The 22,644-nt window shown below is 37.9% G+C and overlaps 1 protein-coding gene across 2 annotated transcripts in view; it reads left to right on the forward strand.

The window, feature by feature from the left end:
* FYB1 (FYN binding protein 1) overlaps positions 1-22,644 on the forward strand; it is a 43,885-nt gene that overhangs the window by 11,708 nt on the left and 9,533 nt on the right. For both annotated transcript variants that reach the window (XM_054652618.2, XM_054652619.2), the window contains exons 3-11: positions 8,258-8,432; positions 10,066-10,115; positions 11,278-11,297; positions 12,081-12,127; positions 13,482-13,599; positions 15,844-16,000; positions 18,775-18,919; positions 21,208-21,236; positions 22,407-22,476. In XM_054652618.2, coding sequence (XP_054508593.2) covers positions 8,258-8,432; positions 10,066-10,115; positions 11,278-11,297; positions 12,081-12,127; positions 13,482-13,599; positions 15,844-16,000; positions 18,775-18,919; positions 21,208-21,236; positions 22,407-22,476 — 811 coding nt within the window. The remainder of the gene's footprint in view (positions 1-8,257; positions 8,433-10,065; positions 10,116-11,277; positions 11,298-12,080; positions 12,128-13,481; positions 13,600-15,843; positions 16,001-18,774; positions 18,920-21,207; positions 21,237-22,406; positions 22,477-22,644) is intronic.

Genomic DNA, 22,644 nt, shown 5'->3' on the forward strand with positions numbered 1-22,644 from the left:
CCTATTTTGATTCACAGGGAGAAATGTTCTTAATCAATCTCCATCATTTGGTGGCCTTACATGGGTAATAATACAGCGAAAACTAATATATTTCATTATAGAAAATATATTAAAATCATAGTTCATTATAGTTCATATATGGAAAACTTCCAGTCATTCTTGAAAGTTTTGATATTAAATGTTGCAATAAATATTCAGTATTAATAGACACAAAAAACCCCCATGCCTTTCATAGTAAAGCTGTTAGGAAGATTTTGAAATTGTATCTTAACTTTTTTTTTTTTTAATCCAAAAAGGTTCCTTTTAGTAAAGAACATTCCTGAGGTCATTGGTTTCCTCTTGAAATTGAACCCTCCTCAGATATGTGCATTTTGAACAATGGTGCTCCTTGTTTGCAAATTTTGAAGAGAAAATCTGCAAACTTCCACTATCCAAATGCAAGATTTTGTTGCATGGGAATTTCTTTATGAAAATGATTTTTAATATACCATGGTATGTACGATGTAATTATTTTTCACATTGAAAATTTCATCATTTTTTTTAGTTTGGGAAATAGTCACATTTTAAGAAAACTTTTCCAGTACATTTTCTTTACAAAGTTGCCTTTGCATCATTGTGCGCATTTTCTTTTGCCTTCTCCTTCAAATACAAATGAATTACAAAAGACTATTTTTAAACTATTACTGTCTTATATGTCCTCCATCTCTGAATTATTCAATTTTTATTCTTTTTTCTTGCAAAAGAAATGATACCATGCAACATGAAATTAATTGACTCAGGTTTATATTTTTAGTAGGACCAGAAGTAGTCATTAAGGCTTTTTATCCGACAAATGGAAAGTTTCAACTGCAGTTCAGTTTGGATTTAATTTTGTGTTCCTCTTTAGATAAGTACAGTCTTCTCTCTATGATAACTTCCAACACATCTGCATTTGGAAATCACTTTTCTCATGCCAGTCAGCACTGCCCAGTAGAAGAAATGTGCTGGACCCCTAAATTTGAGGTTAGGAATACCTAACTTCATATTTAGTCACCACGAGGCTCAGTCCTGCAAACTTTTACATACTGAAGTACTTGGGTGAAACTGTGAGCCTTCTTTTTGGAGTAAGACTATGGGCATGCTTAATATTTTTCAGTCCTCAACCTTAAATGTAAATTTAGATGCTCACTTTCATGTGCTCTAAATTCTTCATCTGTTTGTCTCTATATATATGGAAGGCGAAAAATCCCCAACCTTGTATGGATCTAGAATTATGTCAACTCTTAATATGTCAACTATATGATATTTTTGAGAATATAAGTGTTAGAATAAGTGTTAAACCTTATGTGAAACATCCTTAAGGTAGTCTGTGCATCTGTTGTGGAAAGATTTTTGAATTGAGACCAATGAGAAGTTTTGCTTTAAAAGGGACAGATTCTCCACCTGCTTTGATCATCTTTTTCATGATGTTATGAACAACTATGAGCAAAATGATCTGAAAAAGGATGAAGACCTAGGTCTTCATTTCCCCTTTTTTCTCTTTGTCTGAAATTCCACCATTTTGGGACGTAATTTTGTTTGCACACAGGAGAAAAAAAAAAGCTTTATCACCTAACTGGGAGGAAAATCAGGAGAGATGAGAAGAATAAAAGAAAGGAAAACTCATAAAAGATTATACCTAGGCATTTTTAAAAGTAAGGTCTGGACTTGAGGAGAGCAACAACCAGAAACTTTCCATGCTCTTTGTTTTCAAGATGTGAGCAGTATCACAACTGAGCTTTGTTGCTACAGTATGTGTCACAACAGCATAATCAAAAGCCCTGAGCTTCGGCTCTTTTGTAAGTTTACCTGCTCACTCTCAGCAGCTCCAAAGCAGCATAATAGTAAAACCTGAAACCATGGCTTGTATCTAAACGAAAATGTGGTTAGGGAAGCAGAGCAGAGCACAGCTCTCTGCACATTACAGATGAAGTAGGAAGTGGCTGATCAGCTGCTGCAGATGTTGTTGCTGGTTCTTAGCAAACCCTCTGTAAAACCCAGAAGGCTACCCAGATCTTGCATGTAGAAGTGGTGAGGTGCTTTGCAGTAAAACTGAAAAGCATGTTGGGTTTGCAGAGTAGCTCAAAAACATTTTGCTTTATAAAAATATTCTTTTAAAAACTTTCTGATGTGTAACTGCTTAAAAAATCCTGAAGTCATTTTATGATGAAAACTATAAAAATTCACAAATAATTTTTAAATTACAAGCATTTTTTCCCACGGAATATTTGAAGTTTCCTTGTAGCACCTGCTCACTGTCAGGTTTTTTTTAACATTACTAAAAGCTGGAGTCAGCAACAGACCAGGAGCTTACTGCATCAGGGATCAAAGGCAATAAGATCTCACCAAATGCCATACTCAAGGCCAAAGAAAGAAGGTGGGGTTTTTTTAGAATGCAAAGTCAATAATCCATTTTTGCCTTGCATGTTGCAAGAGACTGCATTGTTATAGAAGGGATTTTCTTACTTACATATGTATATGTATTTATGCTGTCTACTTATGGTGAAGCAGATATGATGAGACCACTCAAAATAGAATGTACACAGTGCTATGCATTGCTGTTCAGTTCCAGTTTTATTTAGGATGCAGGCTTGGACCAGTAATTTCTGGATTGAGGCAGTGGATAGGCAGGATGCTACAGCCTGATACCTTAAATATCATTAATAGTTCAGTCTTTGTGGTTAAGTCTGGACTATTTGGAGGCTGGAGGCCAGACTAATGCATTTGCAAGAGAGTGTATTGCAGATAAGATCAACACAGCTGTTTCGAGCTAACTGGGATTTCTAAATTGCTGCCGGCTTTGGGAGCAGGTATACATTGCTGCTGCAGTCCCGCCAAGTGCGAGAAAAATATGAATAGTTGAAGCCACACCACCCTCTGCTAAAACAGGATATTTGCCTGCTTCAAGGGAGATTATCAAAATGACTATTTTTCATTGTTGCCAATTAAAAGCTTTGTGCCAAATAAACACGTTCTATTGCAATACTGATTTGATTGAACCGACAGGTTTGTATCTTCAGCTGATGGATGTAGAACTGCAGGTATGAGTGCTAAAAAATATGTAAGATTTTTTCCCCTTTGACAGCTTCTATTCTGCTCAGGTTGGTAATTGGATGTTTACCGTCTTCTGTGTGCCAATCTGTCACCCAAACACTGAGATACCCTGGTATTTAGGGAGGCAATAAATAGAGACATGTTAAGTTTTATTAATACTGGAGCCAAAATCACCCTTGCACATGAGTCCAATTCATTTTACAATTTTGAAAAACAAAGAACCATCTCTGACCAAAGGACTAGTTCCCTCAAGATTCCCTTCCCACCAAGTAATACATGTTTTGGGTGTGGTCCATTACAGACTTTAGCAGTGCTTGGACTTCCCTTCGTTTTGCCACATATTTGTGGAATGAGCATCTCAGGACAGAGTGATGAAGTATCTCGGGACAGCACTGAAGATTTTAATAGGGTGAGAATGGCTTTTTCTCATTCTCATTCTGTCCTGAATACTTCAGGAATACTTCAGGACAGAATTCACAAGTTCCAGAAGAGCTGGACTTCTAATTTCTCTTTTGAGTTCACATGGGAGAGGCATAGAAATTATGCTCTTTTATGCAGGTTGATTTCTTCTGCTGTAGAAGAATATCTGAAGGGAAGATGGGATCTTTCTCTAGACATCATACCAAAGATGTATCAGTGTTTCCCTTTCACAAGCCAAGAATGGCAAGGGTCAAAGTCACAAGTATTGCATCAAGACAACTTCAGTGTCCTTCACTTCCCGATAAACAAACATTCCCAAGAATGTAAGTGAACTTTTGGCCAGTGCCCATATGAAAGCTGTTTGAGGAGGTTCTCCAAGAACAAAACATAGATTTTTGCAGTGTTCTGTGCATAGTTGTACTGTAAGTGCTGAGGATCTGGGCATGTTTAAAGAAGTTTAATGCCACAAGCAGCAGCATAATGGGACATTCTGTGGACAGTTTTTATGGCAGGTTTCTCTATACAGGTTTCTCTGCAGTGCCTTTTCTTCTGTTCTTTTGTTTCTATTTGAAGAGCTTCCGTTTCTGCCTCTGTTTATTCAGTGCAGCACTACTTGTGAAAAAGCTGAGAGTCCTGAGAGGAGAGGCTATTTGGAAACTGAGGTGTTAGCTGTCAAAGCTGTCACACAGTGACCACCCCAACACTGTTTATTGTGATGAGAGTGCTTAAGGTGCATGTGAAGCCAGGATGTAGTTTCAGTTTAATTTCTTGATCTGAGTGTCTGCTGCTGACTGCTGTTTCACTACCTCCATGGAGCTTTTCCATGTTTTTTTAGTATCAAGTGTCCCAGATTTAAAAAAAGGAAAAAAAAAAAAGAACTTCTCCATTAAAACAGGAAAAAAAATCCACTATTGAATGTTATCATAGCTTTGGCTCAGCAGGCTTGATTATTACGCCTTTTTTTGAAACAGCTTTCCAGCATGTCACTTTCCTACCTAAATCATTCCACTATTTCTAGTGGATTAATTCTAGTATTAGAATTAAAGTATTTTACACCTACATCAGTCTCGGTCATAAGTGTAATTAATTAAGGTAATTAAAACTCTAAAGCCAGAGAAGAGTCAGTTACAATAGTTAGGAACTAAAAAAGCAGTATTTCTATTAATATGATGTTACTGTTAGATGATAACAAACTACAAAAATTAAAAAGGACAGGTTGTTCAGCCTTTATACTTAAAAATAAGCTCTTAATCTAAAATGCATGTGGTGTCCTTTCCTGGCTCACTTTCCTATTGCCTGAATTTGGCTCTCAAGAGACATCAGATGAAAGAAGTATTATGCACAGAGACTTGGGAGGAATTTTTACCTTAGTCCTACAAAGGACTTATCACAAGAAGTAATACAATATGAAGACAAAAGGTTCATATGCATGTTGAGCACATAGACAACACTCTGTTAGGACAACGTAGATACAACCACTGAAAAACTCATATAGGATTCCCTATTAAAACACAAAAATAAATTTGAGAGTAATATTAATACCAATTAACATGGCTTTCAGGAAAACAAAACAAAACAACAATAAAAAATAAAGCAAAACAACCAAACCAAAAAACAGACTCCTTTCTGGTTGTTTTATTTGATTAGACTCTAGAATTCATCTGGAGATACATTCATATTCTGGAGATAGGTTCATCTTTATAAGAAGTTTTAGGGCAATGAGAAATTGTAGTCTGCAGATGAATAAAGACTGTTAAGAATTAAATGCTAAGATATAGTCTGCAAATATTCAGATACAACAAGAGCACAGTGAGGTGTAACCTTGGCTCATTTAAGCAAAATTTGCTTTTATTCAAACGTAGTTGTACATATATAATGAAGAAATGTAAACCATACCTGTGAAACAAGATTGTATAATGATTTGGAGGAAAAAAATCAAGTTATAAGCAGCTCTACAATTGGGTAAGGACTAAAACGAGACACAAGAGCATAATGCATAAGGGTTATCAGCTTGTACTCTAGATTCTTGGAGTTTTACCCTTAAAGAATTTTCATATCATTACAAAGTTTTTGAATAAAAGATTTTTGCTCATGGACATTAGTTTAATAGTCAGGAGTCTGCTCTTCCAAAACAGGAGGAGAGATGGCAATTGGAGAAAATACTGAAACCCCCTGGATGCAATCAGTAGACATATGGCCAGATGAAGAATGACTTGCAATTTTCATCACTACATGTGGCAGACAAGTGCATGCGCTGTAGAATTCCAGTGCCAGATTTTCTACAGTGTTGGAAAGGTTGGAGAGATAACAGAAATAGCTATGAAATAATTGCTACATGGGGTAGAAAAAGAAAAAAAAAAAAGCACCCTTGATTGAGATTTAAAAGGTTGAGTCTTTTAAAATCACTGGAAAGACCATCTGAGTTATGTAATAATTCCAGTGCTGTGAATACCTTTTGGGTACAAAACAGTTGTGATAAAAAGGCTTTTGACCTTGTGTGCAAAGGTAAAAATAAAAGAACCTGAAGCCCAAGGAACTTAGAAAACAATAAGATGCAGATTTTAATAGTAAGCAAACTTAAAGTACTACTACAAAAACTCTGTGGTATTCTTTGTATTGTCAACACCCCTCAAACAACTGAAAGACACATTTTAGCCAAAATGTTACTTTAGTATAGCTCCAGCTGTTGATCTCAATATTTCAAATATGATGTAACACACAGGACAGCAATAAAAGGATGTCAGCGTTGAATTGGAAAGGATATAAAGAAGTTGTTTGTCACTATTTTGATGTCCATCCCAATGTACAGGGTAAGAATGACTGCACTAAAACTTATCCATGCCATAAATTTATCCTACTTCTTCAACATGGACCTCAAAGCATGAAAATTCTACTTTCACTGTTAGAAAGTGCCTTCTAATAAATGTTGCTTGCTTTTAAGCATGTTACTTACTGCCTCTTCACTATGGAAAAGAAGGGGGGGAAATATAAATTATCCTTTCTTCGCTACCAGAGACTTAGGTATTAATTTTGTTCTACCCCAATCTTACCACATTTCCCTAAACCACCACCATTTGTTCAATATATTCAGGAATTTATGTTTTCTAGATCTCATTCTCACTATTCTCCTTTGGGTACTCTCCAGCTGACACACTGGCCCTTCTGTAGCCTCCTCAATACTAAGAGAAAGGATTATTTCACTTAACTTTTGGGCTATATTTTTGAATAAAATGTTAAAAACATAAGTGGTACAAATTTAATCTTGACATATCTTAAATGGTAAGGATCTTCTTTTGTAATATGCATGTTCCTTAATGCACAAACCACAAAAGAATTCACTTGTGTAATCATCCGTTTTGGGACTATCAGTATTTTGCCGTTTTAAGTAATGGAGGAACTTAACAGGTTTAAAATGCACCATTGTTCATATATATGTTGACAAGTTGGTCTAAGCATCCATGAAGAAATATTTATCCATAATTTTTTGAGTTGTATGGTAGTACAGAGAAAAACCATCAAGGTTTGATAATTTCACTTTGATTTCCATGCGAGATAAGGAAAGGTCCATCCTAAAGTTACCAACTCCCCTTTTCCTGTCTATCACAAGGACAGAATTCCAGACACCCAATAAACTAAAAATTCTTTTTCAATAGCTTCTTGCAATTTTCAGTCTTGCCATTAAACTTTAGTAAATATTTGTTATTGTTCCGTGTTTTGAGCCACTTTTTTTTCAGTGGGGTTATCATTTCCTTTACTTGACAAGATTCTAATCTGTCACAGGTGTGAACTTAAATAAATTCTCCAGAAGACAAAGGGGTTTCTTCTCAGTTGTAACTGATTTTAACAGAACTCTGAATTTGTTTTTTCCCACTATTCTCCTTTTCCTTGGATTTTTCTGGATTTGTCTCCATGCAGCTGGGGACAGTTCTATTTGGCTAGATTTTAATCCAATAATAATACTTCCAAAAAAATATCATACTTCAAAAACATCATAGCATCAAAACTCTGACTTAATTGGCCAGTGTAGAATGATTTCTCTCAAAATCAACCCTCAGAGCAGTGGTTGCTATGGTTTGGTTGTGGTTTGTGCAGGGAGCATGAATCCAGTACAGCACACATGCATACCAGCTCACTCATGTAATTGTGGCTTCTGTGCCTAGTGCAAAGCACCATTAGTTTTTGAGCACCTGTCTGCTGAGGGTGTAGCTTTCTGTGCAGCTTTTCCACTTTTCTAATCTGAGCTTGCTAGAAAAGTCTAGACTTTCTACAACTTATATTAAAAATGTATTTGAAGATGTTCAGAGACCTGTACCTCTCTTAGTAAAGGCCAAAATATGTTTTTGTCTCTCATCCCTTCCCTTAAAACTCTTTCTTGGAGCAAAAAAAAGTCAGCAAGACTATATCAGTGCTCATATGAAACCTTGCAGCTGGTCTTTTAAGCAAATTGTGGAATTAAATTATAATTTAGTTTTGAAACACAGGTATTAATATATTGGGTGAACTGTGCTGTTTTTGTGTCTAGTTCATGTCCTGGCAAAGACATTTTTGTGTCCTTGTACAGGGAGAACATTTTTGAATGCAGAGTCTCCTCCTCTCTAGTGTGATAAGATAATGCAACAAAAATATCTGGAGCAGGTTCAACAAAATATACTTTGTCTAGGGTGTTTGCAGTACTGATATCTTACCCGAAAACTTCATGAAACGCAGCCAAGTTCCTTCCTCAGATGTTTGCTTGATAAATTCATTCTGTTCTGCTATATTTCAGGTCCTAAAAATGAAGGTTTGAAACAGAAAACACTTTCCTCAGCAGCACTTGCCCCACCGATACCTCCATCACATGCTGCTGTGCCGCCTCCTCCACCAGCCTTTCACCCATCCCTGCAGGTGCCAGCAGCTCCCAGTCTGCCTCCCAGAAACATCAAGCCCAGCTCTGAAACAATGTGAGTGAACATAAGCCACAAGAACTTTATTTTCTCACCTTTCTCTGCCTACCACTTTCCTCCTGGCACAGCAGTCAAAGGCTGCATGTGTTCCAGGTTTCTGAGAGAGTGGTGTCTCACACTACTTTTTTTATCCCACCCTGTACCTGGCATGTTTAGAATTAGCTTTTTGTATTAGTTTCAACCCTCCAAATATTCAGTTGTTTCCCTGAATTGTCTTGTGTATAACAACAATTTGTTTTTGTCCTCGGTTGTTGAGGCTAGGGGAAGGGAACAGACTGGTTTTTTACTCCAGAACAATCCAAAAACTTTAAACACTGATAGAAAATCAGTGTCCTCAATAGCTTAAGGTTTTCCCTGATTTTTTCTGGGCAAAGAGAGTGAGGAGGGTCAGGTCTATGAGCCAATACCCCAGGAAGCAACTTTGCAACCTGGAGGAACTGAGCTCAGCACTGGTTGTGAAACTGCACTGAGGCTGTGACTTGGCCTTGTGTGATAACCCTGAGAAGCCTCTGTTGTTATGGGGCTCCTTTCTTTATCCTGCTTTGAAGAGCTGCGTACAGCTGTGGAACCTCTGCTGACAGAGTTGTAAGTACTTGAGTCCAGCATCAAAACTGACCAGAGTCAAGCTGAGCCTGAATCATGAGCTGCTTCCTGGCCAGCAGGCACTGCAAAGAACATCACCCATCAGGCAGGAGGAGGGAGGGAGGCGTGTCCAGCTCAGCGCTGTGTGACAGCATCAGTCCTGCCTCACAGCCGCAGTACCTGCAGCAGCCGTGCTGGGCATCCTCCTCTTTACCCAGGCATAGCAGCCAAGTTTGACATCAGACACTTTTTAAATGTACCTCCAGATGCCCTGTCTGCTCTCTCATTCCTGTGTGCCCTGTAAATTCTCCTCTCTTTTGAAAATTTGTGCCTGGATGCTGACACTTTTGCTTTCGCCTGTCTCCATGCTTTCCCCATCAAGCCAGTTTTAGAACATCCCATTCTGCTTTCAAGTCCTTTTTTTGATTACACTTCTTTGATGATAACTGTCAGCCCTTGTTTTCTTTCTGCTGTTAAAAAGCATTATAAAGTTAAATGTCTCTGATATTATTAGTTATATTCTCAATTCAATTTCCCATTTTTCTAATTTGAACAACATTTTAAATCTAAGAGCTCTGGTGACATTTTACCTGGCCTAACCTTTACACCGTTTCTCTGGTCCCTTGTTGAGACTTCAAGCCCAACAAGTCAAAGTCTCAGAGCTATATTTAGCATTGAGAAAAAGTCTGAAATTGTACTTTTGCACTGTAAGAAGTCTGCAAAAATGGTTAAAAATCCCAACAGATTCTTTCCATTCAGTCAGCCCATCTGCTTATGATATTTTTCATACCACACTCTCTCTGAGTGCCTTTGGCTCACTTTGATGTTTTTTACTCTAGATCAAGATAGCCCCACCTGAAACACTGAGTCACAGTCAGAGAGAACACTTTAGAAAATCTTGTGTGTACTTAAGTAGGATATAAGGCTCAATAGACTGTTCTGTTTTGTATAAAATAGATAATAAAAAGCACCAGAAAAATGGTTAATGAAAATGTAATCATAAAACCATCTTCATAGGTTTCACATGTTTACCTTTTCATATTTACAGAAACCTAGAAAATGAAGAAAATTATGATGACGTTGAATTTGTTTCACAGGGTAAGATGCATACATTTTATACATTTTAATTAATGGCTACTGTGAGAGGATTTAAGCATGTTGTATTTATAAGATAAAGAAAAGTTTGTTATATTCATGAGTGATTTGTTTACTAATTATACTGATTCTGCCACTTTATGAAGATGGTTGTCTCATAGCACTACTGGATCTACTGTTCTGTGATTAATATGATAGACTCTCAGAAACTGCACTAAATTTCTTTCTTCCCACCCCCTTATCCTCTTCTTCTATTTTTTCTTCTTTTTATCTTTCTTTTTGTTTTTGCTTGGTTAGAAATATGCTGGGACTATAAATCACCAGATTTTCAAACCTGACCGAAAATGAATGCTGCTCTTTCAGAGCTGACGTTGTGTGGTCTAGTGAAGGAGGCACTGTTTTAATACTTGATTAAAAAAAAAAAAAAAAAAAAAAAGATGGGTTGACTGTGATTTTACTGTCACTTTGTGGTCTGAGGGCGTGAGAGGCAGTGAGTTGTACGAGGAGCAGCAGACAAGCAGATTGTGACACAAAGAATGCCCATCTGCCTTCTGACCCCTCCTTGGTGGCACTTGGTCTGTGCCAGGCACACTGTGCATCATTTAGTGTGTTAGCCATCCAGACTCACAGCACTGCAGGCTGTGCAGCTGGAGCACAGCTTTCCTTACCCACCTGCCTGCAGAGTAAGGAGGAATCAGGAGAATATCACAGAATATCTTTTCCTGCTGCCCAGGGCAGAGGCTGGCTTAGGAAAAGAGCCTTTGCCATACTTGTTCAGCTGTTGGGCTGGTGCAAGCAATTTCTTTGAGGTCTCTTTGGATTTATTAGGTTTTTGACAATCATAAAAGTAGTGATTTTGTAAACAAATAACATAGGTAAATTCACTAACATCATTAAAGATTTTTTAAAACAAATTTTCCACTTTTAAAATACATGTGAAATATGCTGTTTGTAAATATTTTTAGTTTGCAATGTTCTGTGAAAGCAATCTAGAAAAACTGAATTTTGCATTCATACCTTCATCAAAAAACAGGAGCTTGCATAATAAAAGTTCATAGTTAATATCACTGATGTTATAGGCAGTTTTAAATAGTTAATGCTAGAATGAATTGTTTTCTGTACAAGAAAAATAAATAAATATCCTGGTCTTATTTTGTCCCTTTAGGTCATGGAAATACACAGAGGGTAAGTACTATCCAGCAACATAAACCTATCTTTTTAGCAAAAACTTACAAGTTCAGTGAAACTTCTTCCACACATTAGACAATTACTTGCAGATTTAATCCAGTGTATTCACAGTAAGCTGTAGAAGCAATTATTTGTTGTGAAGGATAGAAATAAAATCAGAGAGAAGCAGAGTAAACTGGAACAAATTATCAAAGCTGGCTAGACCCAAAAATTGATTAAAAAAAAGAAAATGGAAAACTACTTCTTATCACTGACCTTTCATTTCACTGGAATTTTCCAGAAATAATAGAAAGAATGGTTGAGGTCCATTCTGGTAATAGAATATTTCAGTTAATATTTCAGCTATTCACAGATTTTTATCAGTATGTTCAAGCACCTGGCTATATAAGAATTAAGGCAATCTCTTAGACCCTAATCTGAGTTCCATTTAGATCCTTAGCATTCCAGTTTAAATAGGGCTAACCCTGACACCTTCATCATGGCAGTCCAATCATCAGCAATGATTAAGACTTTACAGAACACACTTTGCAGTTAAAACTTTGGATTAAGCAATGTGCTTCGGTGATTCTAACAATCCAAGGCTTCATAGGTATGATATTGTAAAGAAAATAGCAGAAATAAATGAGTAGTGTGTTTGAATAATGGAGTAACTTGTTTGGGGAAGAATAAAGGCATTTGCATTTTGCTATAAATGGTTTTTATATAGCTTGTATGCAGAACAAGTTTCTTCATGTCTATTCAACTGTACTTAGACCATTGAAAATGGATTCTCTTTTATAGGGTCAAGAAAGTGATGGAGAGATGTATGAAGACATTCATGACATCAGGTAGTGATTCAAAACTCTATGACCTATTGTACCTTTATTACTATCTTTTCTAATAGGTGTATTTCATCTCATATAAAAGTGCCATTCTGCTGCAGGCCCTGCCAGGGATTACTGTCTTCATTCATTTCACCTGGAGAAAGTCTGTCCCTTCACAGGTTCTTTCCCTCTTAGACCTGCCATGCCCTGGTGTGGCAGAACTCCTGCAATTAAATAATGCCCTCACTGTGATCAAGGTAACAGAGCTCTGATTTCTGATCTAAGGAGTATGTCTGAACCACTGGTTGAAATTATAGCCTAGGAGGAAAAATAAGCTCAGCCCCAAGGTATTATGGTCCCAGATAGGTCTTTTGTGGTGGGGTTTTTTAAATTGCTTTTCAGATAAATATTCTTAGAACTCCTGTGAGAGGCTGGGTTGACAATTTTGGTTGCCTGGGTCAACTAGTATAGCTACAGAGACAGAATACAAGCTCTGCTGATTCTTCCTCTATTTAGACCTTTGATGACTCTCTCTACCCCAGCAATGTCTAAATCTATGGGATTTACAGTGTTACAATAGCCAAAGAAAAACTCTAATTCCCTCTGAATAAGTAATTGGTGTAGAATATTTCAGATGTACAATTTTCAAGAATTTATTGTTGAATCCCCTTTGATTTATAGCCCAAGTGATCCTTATTTTAGACACTTTTTTAGCAATTTGAGCCTGTCTAGCAAAAGTATTGGGGGAAAAAAACAGGGAGTTTCACTTGAGCAGCTTCATAGAATTTCTAAAACACAGGTCTTCCAGCCAAATGGCAAGAGCAGGAGATGTAGGCCTAATTCCATCCCAAGTTCCCAAACCCCAGTACCTTCCAGTACCCAAGGCACAGTAGTTAGTGTACCCTGGTGTGAAAAAATGAGTGCAGAAGAACTGACTCATTGTGCAGACTGCTGGAATCGGCTGCACTCAATTTTAAAAACACTGCCAGTGGCATCTCAGGCTTCAGTTCAGCCTGCATCAACCACTGGTGGCCTGGGTAAATATTTAATAGCTGCATCCAGTACAACACCTAGACTGCTGCCAGTTCACAAGCATGCTCAACAAAATTATCTCAGAGACATTTGGACACACACCACATGTGGAGGCAGATAACCTTGTCTGGTGTGTTGCCCTCATGAGGGCAGGCACTGTAACTTACAAATGTAGTAAAGGGCTGCTTACTCTATCTGTTGCAGCTGCATTATGGTTTAGAATCTGTAGCTTTGATTTCACTTGGAGAAGTCTTTTTTCATCACTAGCAGTTCTTTGCCAGCCTTGGGTAAGGTAGCTCTAAGGAAGATTTTCTTCACACATTCTGTCCTGGCAATGCTCTTTCAGATCATCAAGGGGAAAAGAGAAGAAGTGGGACAAAGAAGATAAGAGAAGAATGGACCAAGAGAAGAAAGAACAAAAGGAAAAAGAAAAGAAAGAGCATGAACTGAGGAAAAAGTTCAAAGTAAGCTTTTTATTTGGTAATGTGGACAAAGGTATGCAAGCAGCATTATTTAGCATTGTCGAGTTCAAAATAGACTTTTCACCTGGCTACGAAACTATTTGTTATGGTAGGTAGTTCAAACACCTGCATAAATTCTGAATAAGGGTTTAAGCTACCTTTTTTGTTTGGCATATGTTTGAATGCAAGCTCTGCACTGATGGATGGCAAAGACTGTTTGCTTACAGTTTTCATTAAATTACTTTCTTACCTTTTTTCTATGTAAGAAAGCCTTAAAATCATCTGGTTTCACTTTTCTGTTTCTAATGATTTATTACTAGAATTTATTATTTCTAATTTCATTAAAATAGCATCAAAAGCACTTAGTAAAAGTGGGAATTGAATCCCACACACATAGTGTTATTTGCTTTATTGTAGTCAGATACAGAAGTATTTAGCCCTTTAAAGATTTCAAAATTGTATTGCAACACATTACCTTTGCCTTGGTAGAAAGGGACTTACAGTAAATTCCAGCCTAAATGAGGAGGAGGAAAATCAGACTTGCATAGGAGAGCTACAGTCATTCTCTGGGGCTAAACTGATGAGACAATTCTTTCTGTTTTAAATCATTTTTGCATAGCTGGTGGTCAGCATGCTCTCACAGTTTACAAGTCTGCCAGTCAGTTTTTCTTAACTGATGCCCATTCACAATTCTCCATTCTGCTACTTTCAGTGTCACTGTACACAGTGGGCAGCTTTGTTTTTCTTCCTGTTATGCTCACATAACACATAAAGCCATCATGGTTCACATCAAGGCCTGCTGTGGAGAGCCTGACATGAGTTAAGAAGCAAATATTAAAGGTACACATAGTTAATAATAATGAGTTAGCTGGTGTTTATTGGGTACCAAGTCTATTTTTTAGACCAGTCACAAGAGGTGTAGGCAATAGTGCACAGAAAGCTTTTAGCTTGTGCTCCTGCAACCATTAAGGTATTTTATTATTCTTAAAAAAATATATTTTAACGCACATTTTCTTTCCCATTTATTGGCCACTTATACAGGATAGATATTCCAGAGTTAGTCTATAATTGACAAGAGCACTATGCCTCTAAAATACATATCTTAAAGTCACGAATACAAAATCCTAAAATGGCTTTTTCATAACATAATGTAAAGACCTCACAAAGTGAATCCTGGACATCAGTAAACATCTCTTGTGAGTACTTGCAAGATCATTTATAGAGTAGTATGGTAAACACAAAGCATTATGTGACAGATTCATTAGCATTAATGTTAATGAATATTTACTCATATGACTTGTATTAGGAATGGTGTGGCCAGCAGGATCAGGGATTGTCTGATTGTCCCCTGTACTTGGCACTGGTGAGGCTGCACCTTGAATCCCACATCCAGTTTTGGCCCCTTACTCCAAGAAAGACGCTGAGATGCTGGAATGAGTCCAAAGAAGGGCGACAGAGCTGATCAAAGGTCTCAAGCACGAGTCCTGTGAGGAGCAGCTGAGGGAGCTGGGCATGTTTAGCTTGGAGAAAAGGTGGTTCAGGGGGGATCTTCTCACTCTCTACAACTGCCTGACAGGGAGTTGTAGCCAAGTGGGCATCAGTGTCTTCTCCCAAGTAACAAGGGATAGGAAAAGAGGAAATGGCCTCAAGTTGTTACAGGGAATGTTTTGTTTAAATATTAGGAAAAATTTCTTCATGAAAAGGGTTGCAAAGGATTGGAAGAGGTGCCTGGTGAAGTGGTAGAATCACTGTCTGTAGAGGTATTTAGAACATCTGTAGATGTGGTGCTTAGGGACATGGTTTAGTTGAACTTGGCAGTGTTAGGTTAATGGTAGAGCTCAGTGATCTTAGAGGTCTTTTCCAACCTAAAAGATTCTATGATTCTATGAGTCGTTCTGCTGGAAATAAATGGAGACACCCATTGGAATTCAATGCATCTGTTTTGTGAACTCATAAAAGGTGTCATAGGCTAATTTGTTGATTTTAATCTTAGTATTTCTGTGATTTTGCCAGTGAGTTCTTCAATTGCTCTATTGCCATGTTTCTCCCCTCTCCTTTAATCTCTGGTTTTTAATTTAAACTATGTAATTCAAGCAGGAGGAAGCCCTTCTGTTTATTTGGCAACAGTACTTTAAATGCCAATGAAACAAATAACCATCATTATCATTATTTTTTACTACTTTTTCTGAATGTCTGGGAAAGAACTCGATTTTTCCCCACCTGTAATACCTTCTGTTTCTTCTTCAGTTAACAGGGCCCATTGAAGTCCTTCATCAGGCACGAGCTTGCGTTGACCACAAGGGAGGGAGGAATGAACTGACTGTCAAACAGGGGGATAAGATTGAAATCATTCGCCTCACAGACAACCCAGAAGGAAAGTGGCTGGGCAGGATAAAAGGATGCTGTGAGTTCTCTTTCTTCACTGTGCTCCTGAATATTTTCACTACATGACAGCAAACATGTGAGCATTACACCAAGGACTAGCCCTACCATGTCTGAGTCACTGGCCACCAAAGTAAATAATTACCCCAAGTCACCCTTCCATCTTCAGCTAGTTCATAGCAGAGAGTTATTGCACAACGTAGTGTAACACCTATAGGCACTGGAATAAGTTAGGATCAGTATGCTGGAACCTTCACTGACATACTGAGGGTGAATTCCCTGTCAGCAGCCTTCAAATAGCATCAGAACTCTGCTCCCTGCAAGTAACAAGTATTGTGGTTTTTCATGTCTTTGTATTAAACGTAACATAGTCTTCTTAAAATAGAATTAGAGAATATAAGGACCTGTTTTAAGTGTTTTTCTTGTTCCTATTCCTATGGAAAGTTTCTAACTGACTTCCAGGTTTTGTTTTCTCTAAAATCCTAAATGCTTCTCTTATTAAGGTGTAATTACCATCAGTGGATCTTTGAGAATAAAGAGGTTGATGATCTGGCTCCTGGGTTATAAAAGGTTGATCCATAGAATCAAACAGAATTATTAAAAGCATTTGCTTGATCTTTAGGGGAACTAAAATGCCAATAAAATTAGTAAGACAGTTCACACATAGAGAACAGAGTTCTACAAAATTGTAGATGATACCAGCTGAGCAGCTTGTAGTGATAGATATATACAGATAGTAAGGAACTGAGTGTCTTTCATACAAAGAGAATCTGAGAGACCTGGGCCTGCGGAAAGGAAAATTAAGGGGTATCTTATAATTGTTCATAAATACCTGGTGGGAAGGTGTAAAGAAAATGGAGCCAGGCTCTTTCCAGTTACCTAATGACTTTGGAAGAGGCAACAGGCACATACTGAAACACAAGGGTTCTATGTGAACAGCAGAAAACACTTTTTTTACTGTGAGAGTGACCAAGCAAGGGAAAATGTTGCTCAGAGAAGTGGTGGAGTCTCCATCTGTGGAGATCTTCAAAACCTGACAGGACACAGTCCTTGCCAACTTTCTCTAATGGAGAATCATGTTTGTTTAAAGAAATTGGCCAAGATGATCTCAAGAGGCAAGTTCCAATGACAGCTTTTCCACCAAACTTTGAAGTTGTGAAAATAAGTCAATTACATTAATCATTTTGTACACAGTTGGTGAGAGTTGGGAGAAGGATATTTTCTAGTGCATGTGCAGTCCATTACTTAATTTACTTTTCATGAATTAATTCTTGCATTAGCAAAACTTGAAGCTGTACAAGGCTTCTCTTTGAAAAGTTTCAATAATACAGACCAATTTTTTACACCAATGCTTCAGCCTTCCATGTTCACAGGCCAGGTCTTGTTTGGTGAAGACCAAACAAAAGAAGAAAATCAGTTCTTATCATTTAAGTAAGAGGAAAGATCAATGCCTTCCTCTTTGAGAGGAAACACACTAAAAACTGCATTCACTCAGAAGAAGGAGAGTGGGGAATTTTCCATTTTCAAAAAAAATGCATGAGCATTTTTCACCTTGGAGAAATCAATTTGTGCACTCTTCTGCACAGGCACTATACCTGTCAAAAATTACCCTCAGGAGAGACAGAGATCCTCGTGTCAGGTCAACTGCTCTGGTCAATGCAGCTATAGTGCATCTGCCAAACTGAAGAAATGTCAATGTACATGATCCTCCTAATGACCTGTCAGGACCTTGATGCCATGGACTGGCCTAAAATATGCCACAAGACTGCAGTGGTGTTATGAATGGTTGTGGGGGTTTAGATAAATCCTTGCCTTTTGCCCAGGCCTTTGGCAGCAGGCAGTAGCTTTATTGAGGTGGCCAGCACCCCAAAACCCACTCTCATTTGCCTGTTCTTTAACAATGGCTGATTTGGTCTATTATAGAATGGCTTATTTATTTAATAGATGTAAATATTTAATAATTTATATAGATGTAAAAAGTTTAATAGATGTAAAAAAGAATTAAACCAAACTAATACTACACAGGAATAAGGACAAAAAAAGACTTCTAGTAGGTAAATACAGCATGAGGTTAAAGGCACCTCTCAATGTTAAAGCTAGTGAAGAAATAATATAACTTAGGATTCAATGTATCTTACCATCCTATTGTTGGTGGGGCACACATGGAGATCCTTTCCTTCAATCCCCAGGGAAGTAACCATGTGTCCAGACTCTGGGGAGAGGTCTTCCACACTTTCAGGGTGTGTATAGAGTTATTGCCTCTGCAATAACTCATGTGTGTCTTTTATAGTTTGTAGAACAGGGTTTCTTAGTCAAGAATATTTCTTTTATCTCTTCCCACATCACATCTTCATACTAAAATGTTGATTCTTAGCTGGGGCCTGAGCCCTTTTGGTGCCAGACGCCCCCTTGCTGAGCCTTTCAGGCCAGGTTATCTCTCTTTATGCACCAACTCTCTGTGGTGGTCAGGGGGGGTAGATGTCCTGCCACAAGTGGTCCCAAAGCCAGCTGAGAAAAGGAGTCTGCCCCATGATTCCTGCAAGAAAATTCTTCTGCTGTAGCTGAGAAGCAAGTAAGTGAACTAAACATCAGCTGAAGAGAGCTTAACATAGGGATATGAGATAGATCTGATATTTTGATATTTGTATTTGTGTTGATAGATAAGGCTGCTTGGAATGAGACATTTCTTTGAAAGTTTTCAAAAATTGTAAAAAACAATTCAGTCACTGATTCTGAACCTCTTGTTAAAATCATGCCTTTATCATGACCTCAAACTGCACGGTTTCATTTATTTAGATGGATACATTAAAACAACCATGGTGGAGATTGATTATGATTCTTTAAAAAGAAAGCAAAAACCATCTACCAGAGCTGCTGTGAAACATACAGAGAGTGACCAAGAAACATATGATGATGTTGGAGAGCAGGACAGTACTAGCAGGTATGTATAAGGAATGCATGAAATGAGACAAGTGATTCACCTGGGTCAGCCTAGACAGGGGAAGCTTTCCAACAACAAACCCAGCTCTTGTCACAAAACAGCCACTTATATAAGAAATGTGTAGCTATTATATGTAGCTATTCAGACAGAGTAGCTCATATGCGGTCAGAGAAGTTTAAATGAATTCTGGAATCCAGCATCTCTAAGCACTCATACTTAGGAGGACCCCATTCTGTTGAAATAGGAGCTACTTCATGGAAATCCAAAGGAGAAAAAAGTGCAAGCCACACAGGATTACAAATCATCTGCAGGAAGTCAATTCTCTTCCCTCCATCTCTTTACTTGCTCTGTCTTTTTGGAGCCACATGCTCCCTTTTCTAAGATGCACGACTAAAAGACTCTAAAAGCAATGGGAACACTCACTGCACCAGGGAACTCCTGACCACCCTCATTGCCCTCATGAGCCTTAGCATGAGTCTTTAACTCTTACTACCCCTTTCGTTTTGATGAGAAGGGACCTCTGAAATCCTGTCTAGGGTAACCCTTCAGAAGAGAGTGCAGCTTATGAATTTAACCCTGAAAGCAAGGCCTCTCAAATTGCATGAGATGGGAAGAAGTTACACTTTTTTTTTTTTTGCTTCATTGGAAGCTTCTTCTCTATGGAACAGTCTCCATGCATTTGCAGTGAAATGCTACACTGCAGATTCTCTACTACAATGTGTCATCTATTTCCTGTCAAAAAGATCTGCAGCTAGAGAAGTGACATATCCAGCAGCAGATCAGACCTGCTGGCAGGGAAATACCCTAGTGGTCTTGTTGCAAGACTCATTGCTATCACACAGCCTAGCATGACAGTGGTAATTATGTTGCTAGACCTCACAGGAAATTTTGCTGCTTACATGTGATTTAACAACCCCTTCTCCATTAAATGTCCTGATATGCAGAAACAGAGCCTGGGATTCAGGTAAGAGATCTGCATATGGCTGTAAAGGATTTCAATATGTAGGACAACCATCTTGAAGCACTCAGCCATTACACCTGCTCTTACTGCTTCCCATGAGGCTCCTTAGCTTAGAGGCCTGCCTGGAATAAAAGGACCGCAGCTGGCTGGCATAGAACATCCCCATGAGCTCCAGCAGCAGCACGTGGAAAAGTCTGCCTTCAGGCTGGCATTTTTCATGCAACCAGTGTAGCTTTGTGTGTGATGTTTTTCCAGGTTGCTCGGTATCAGTTTTCCTCCCAGCACATTGGTCTCATAGCATCATGACCTAGCCATGAGAGCCATGTTAGTTGTTCTAGGTTTCAGGTAATTTCAGCATTAGTTACTTCATTGCAGAGGTATCCTTGGCCAATCCTTTTCAGTAGGGCAAGCATTACAATTAGTCATCTCAATGCAAGGAATTTAGAAAATGCATCGCATTCAAAAGCAAACAATTGCACTGTTTGCTTACTAAAATAACAGTGTATTCCAAAGAGCTTCAAAGGATTAATGATTGGCTTAGATTCATTAAATCCTTTAAGCTGTATTTTGACATTTTTTTCTTCTCTAGTGATTAATAGCACTCTCTGTTCAGTTCATGAGCAAGATATGTATGACATATATCAATATGTTTTGAAACCACTGGAAGAATGCCATTCCAAAAAAAACCTCCTAACCAAACTAACCAAATAGTATTATCTCATTATCAGTAGTATTGCTAATATTCCAAAATTAATAAGTGACTAGGGGTGTTGTATTTCAGTATTTCTTGGCACAAGAGTTTAACAAGTACCTTGTTTTGATGTATAATTTTAGGTAAGGTTTTGACCTGGAAATAATCTCAGCTACTATGAACCTCTCAGGCTTTTTTCAACTACTGTTAGACTGTTGGGCTAATATGGACTCCTTCCATATTGTTAGAAACATACACTTATACCCAGTGAAAGCTAGTTGAGCAATAAATTAACTTGTTTACCATTTCATTTCAAGAAGATCACCTCATAAGAAATGAATCTAAAGGGTCTGGATCTGCTCTGTAGTGCTTAGTCAGATTATATTTTTATTCCCATCAGGTCTGACTACATGATCTCCTGAGATCCCCTCCAACACACATTATCCTATGATTGAAAGGCATATTTCATACTTTAATTTTAAGATATCGACAGAAATATAAAATACATTCTAAATATTTTTGCCAAGGCCAAAAGCTTTAGAATTAATAATTGAAGAAGTGATGGGTGATCATGGTGCTTTCTTTTTCTGAAGGATGACTGATTTTCTCTAAAATGTCTTTTGTTTGCTTTTCCAGTCAAAGTGGTGACCAAAGTGGAGGTGGAAGTAAGTTCTACTTACGCGTTTGGGGGGAGTTTTTTTCTGTGTATTTCTTACCCTCACATTCTGACTTCTGCAGCTTCCACATAATGCAGTAATTATCCATAAGCAAGTTAAATGTCAGCTAACAGGCAACAAATAAGGAAGGGTAGTGACCAACTAAACTTCCCTGCCACCTATGGGAACTTGAGTGAGACAGAATGTTTGTCTCCAGATACTGTGAATCACCAGCATGCCAGATGATCAAACTTTAACTTTTTACTTGTGTGTGAAGGCAAATCATCCCACAAAACAGCACAGATGTAACTGGAGAAATATTAACATGAGGAAGATGTTTTGTACAGGAGAAATCCAGTTCTGAAATAGCCAGCACTATTATAAATTAAAGCTTCATTTTGCTGACAGAGTTAAAGGGAACTTCAATTGAAGCAGCACATCAGAGGCCCAACTGCAGCAGCTTCATGCTGACAAGCTGACACATTCAAACCCAGTTTTCCCTTTGTTAGCATATATATTTGTGTAGCATTCTCTGTTAATCACAAGAGCACAGCTCATCTTCTCAGCTTCAAGTTTAGATTCTGGTCATGGCAGAAGCATCCCCTGGCAAGTACTACTGAAGGAAGCACCTGCCAGCCAAGTACAGATTTCAGTGCCTACTCTGACCAGTGCCTAGAATTGGACATGCAAACCAAGGTAACCCTCCACAGAAGGAGGTGGGGCACAAAGGTCAGAACTGAAACCAAAATGGGGAGTTTACATTGCTCTTGTCTCTGACTTCTTTGGATGAAAACAAGATGTCAGCTGCTGACAGTGTTAGTCCAACATGTTCAATCATCACTTGTGTCACTCATGAAAACTTAAAACTCATCATAAGGTCTGGGCCAAAATTAGCCATTTAGAATTTCATTGACTGCAGTGTAGAAGCATTTGTTTTCAGTATGCATGCTCTTGTGATTGGCAGTACCACATTTAAATGCTGCAGATGGCATTCTAAATTGGAATAAGTCTAAATTTCTGTATCAATAAAGGGTCTGGGCCAGCTTACAGAAAGATTCAATTTGCAAGGATATTGTATAAACTGCACACACATCTGATTCAGTAAAGAAGCCTATAATTAATACTTTATTCAGCAACATGAAAAATAATTGCATTAACTCACTATTTGATCTGTTAAAGATTTGTTCCCATCTCCTCCTTCTGATCAAGATATTTATGATGGAATTGATGATGAAGATGCTATGGCTAGGTATGTTTTTATATATTTTAAATAATTTGCTTCTTTGACAGAATGTTTTTAGTGGTTTTGAATCAAGCATAAAAATTAGCAGGTATTTGGATGATCATCAAGTTGGTATACATCAAAATGGCTATGTGAAGCTAGAGAAAAGGGTTCTTCAGTCTTTTGAAGAAGCTT

Source organism: Agelaius phoeniceus, chromosome Z (genome assembly GCF_051311805.1).
Source record: "Agelaius phoeniceus isolate bAgePho1 chromosome Z, bAgePho1.hap1, whole genome shotgun sequence".
Taxonomy (NCBI): Eukaryota; Metazoa; Chordata; class Aves; order Passeriformes; family Icteridae; genus Agelaius; species Agelaius phoeniceus.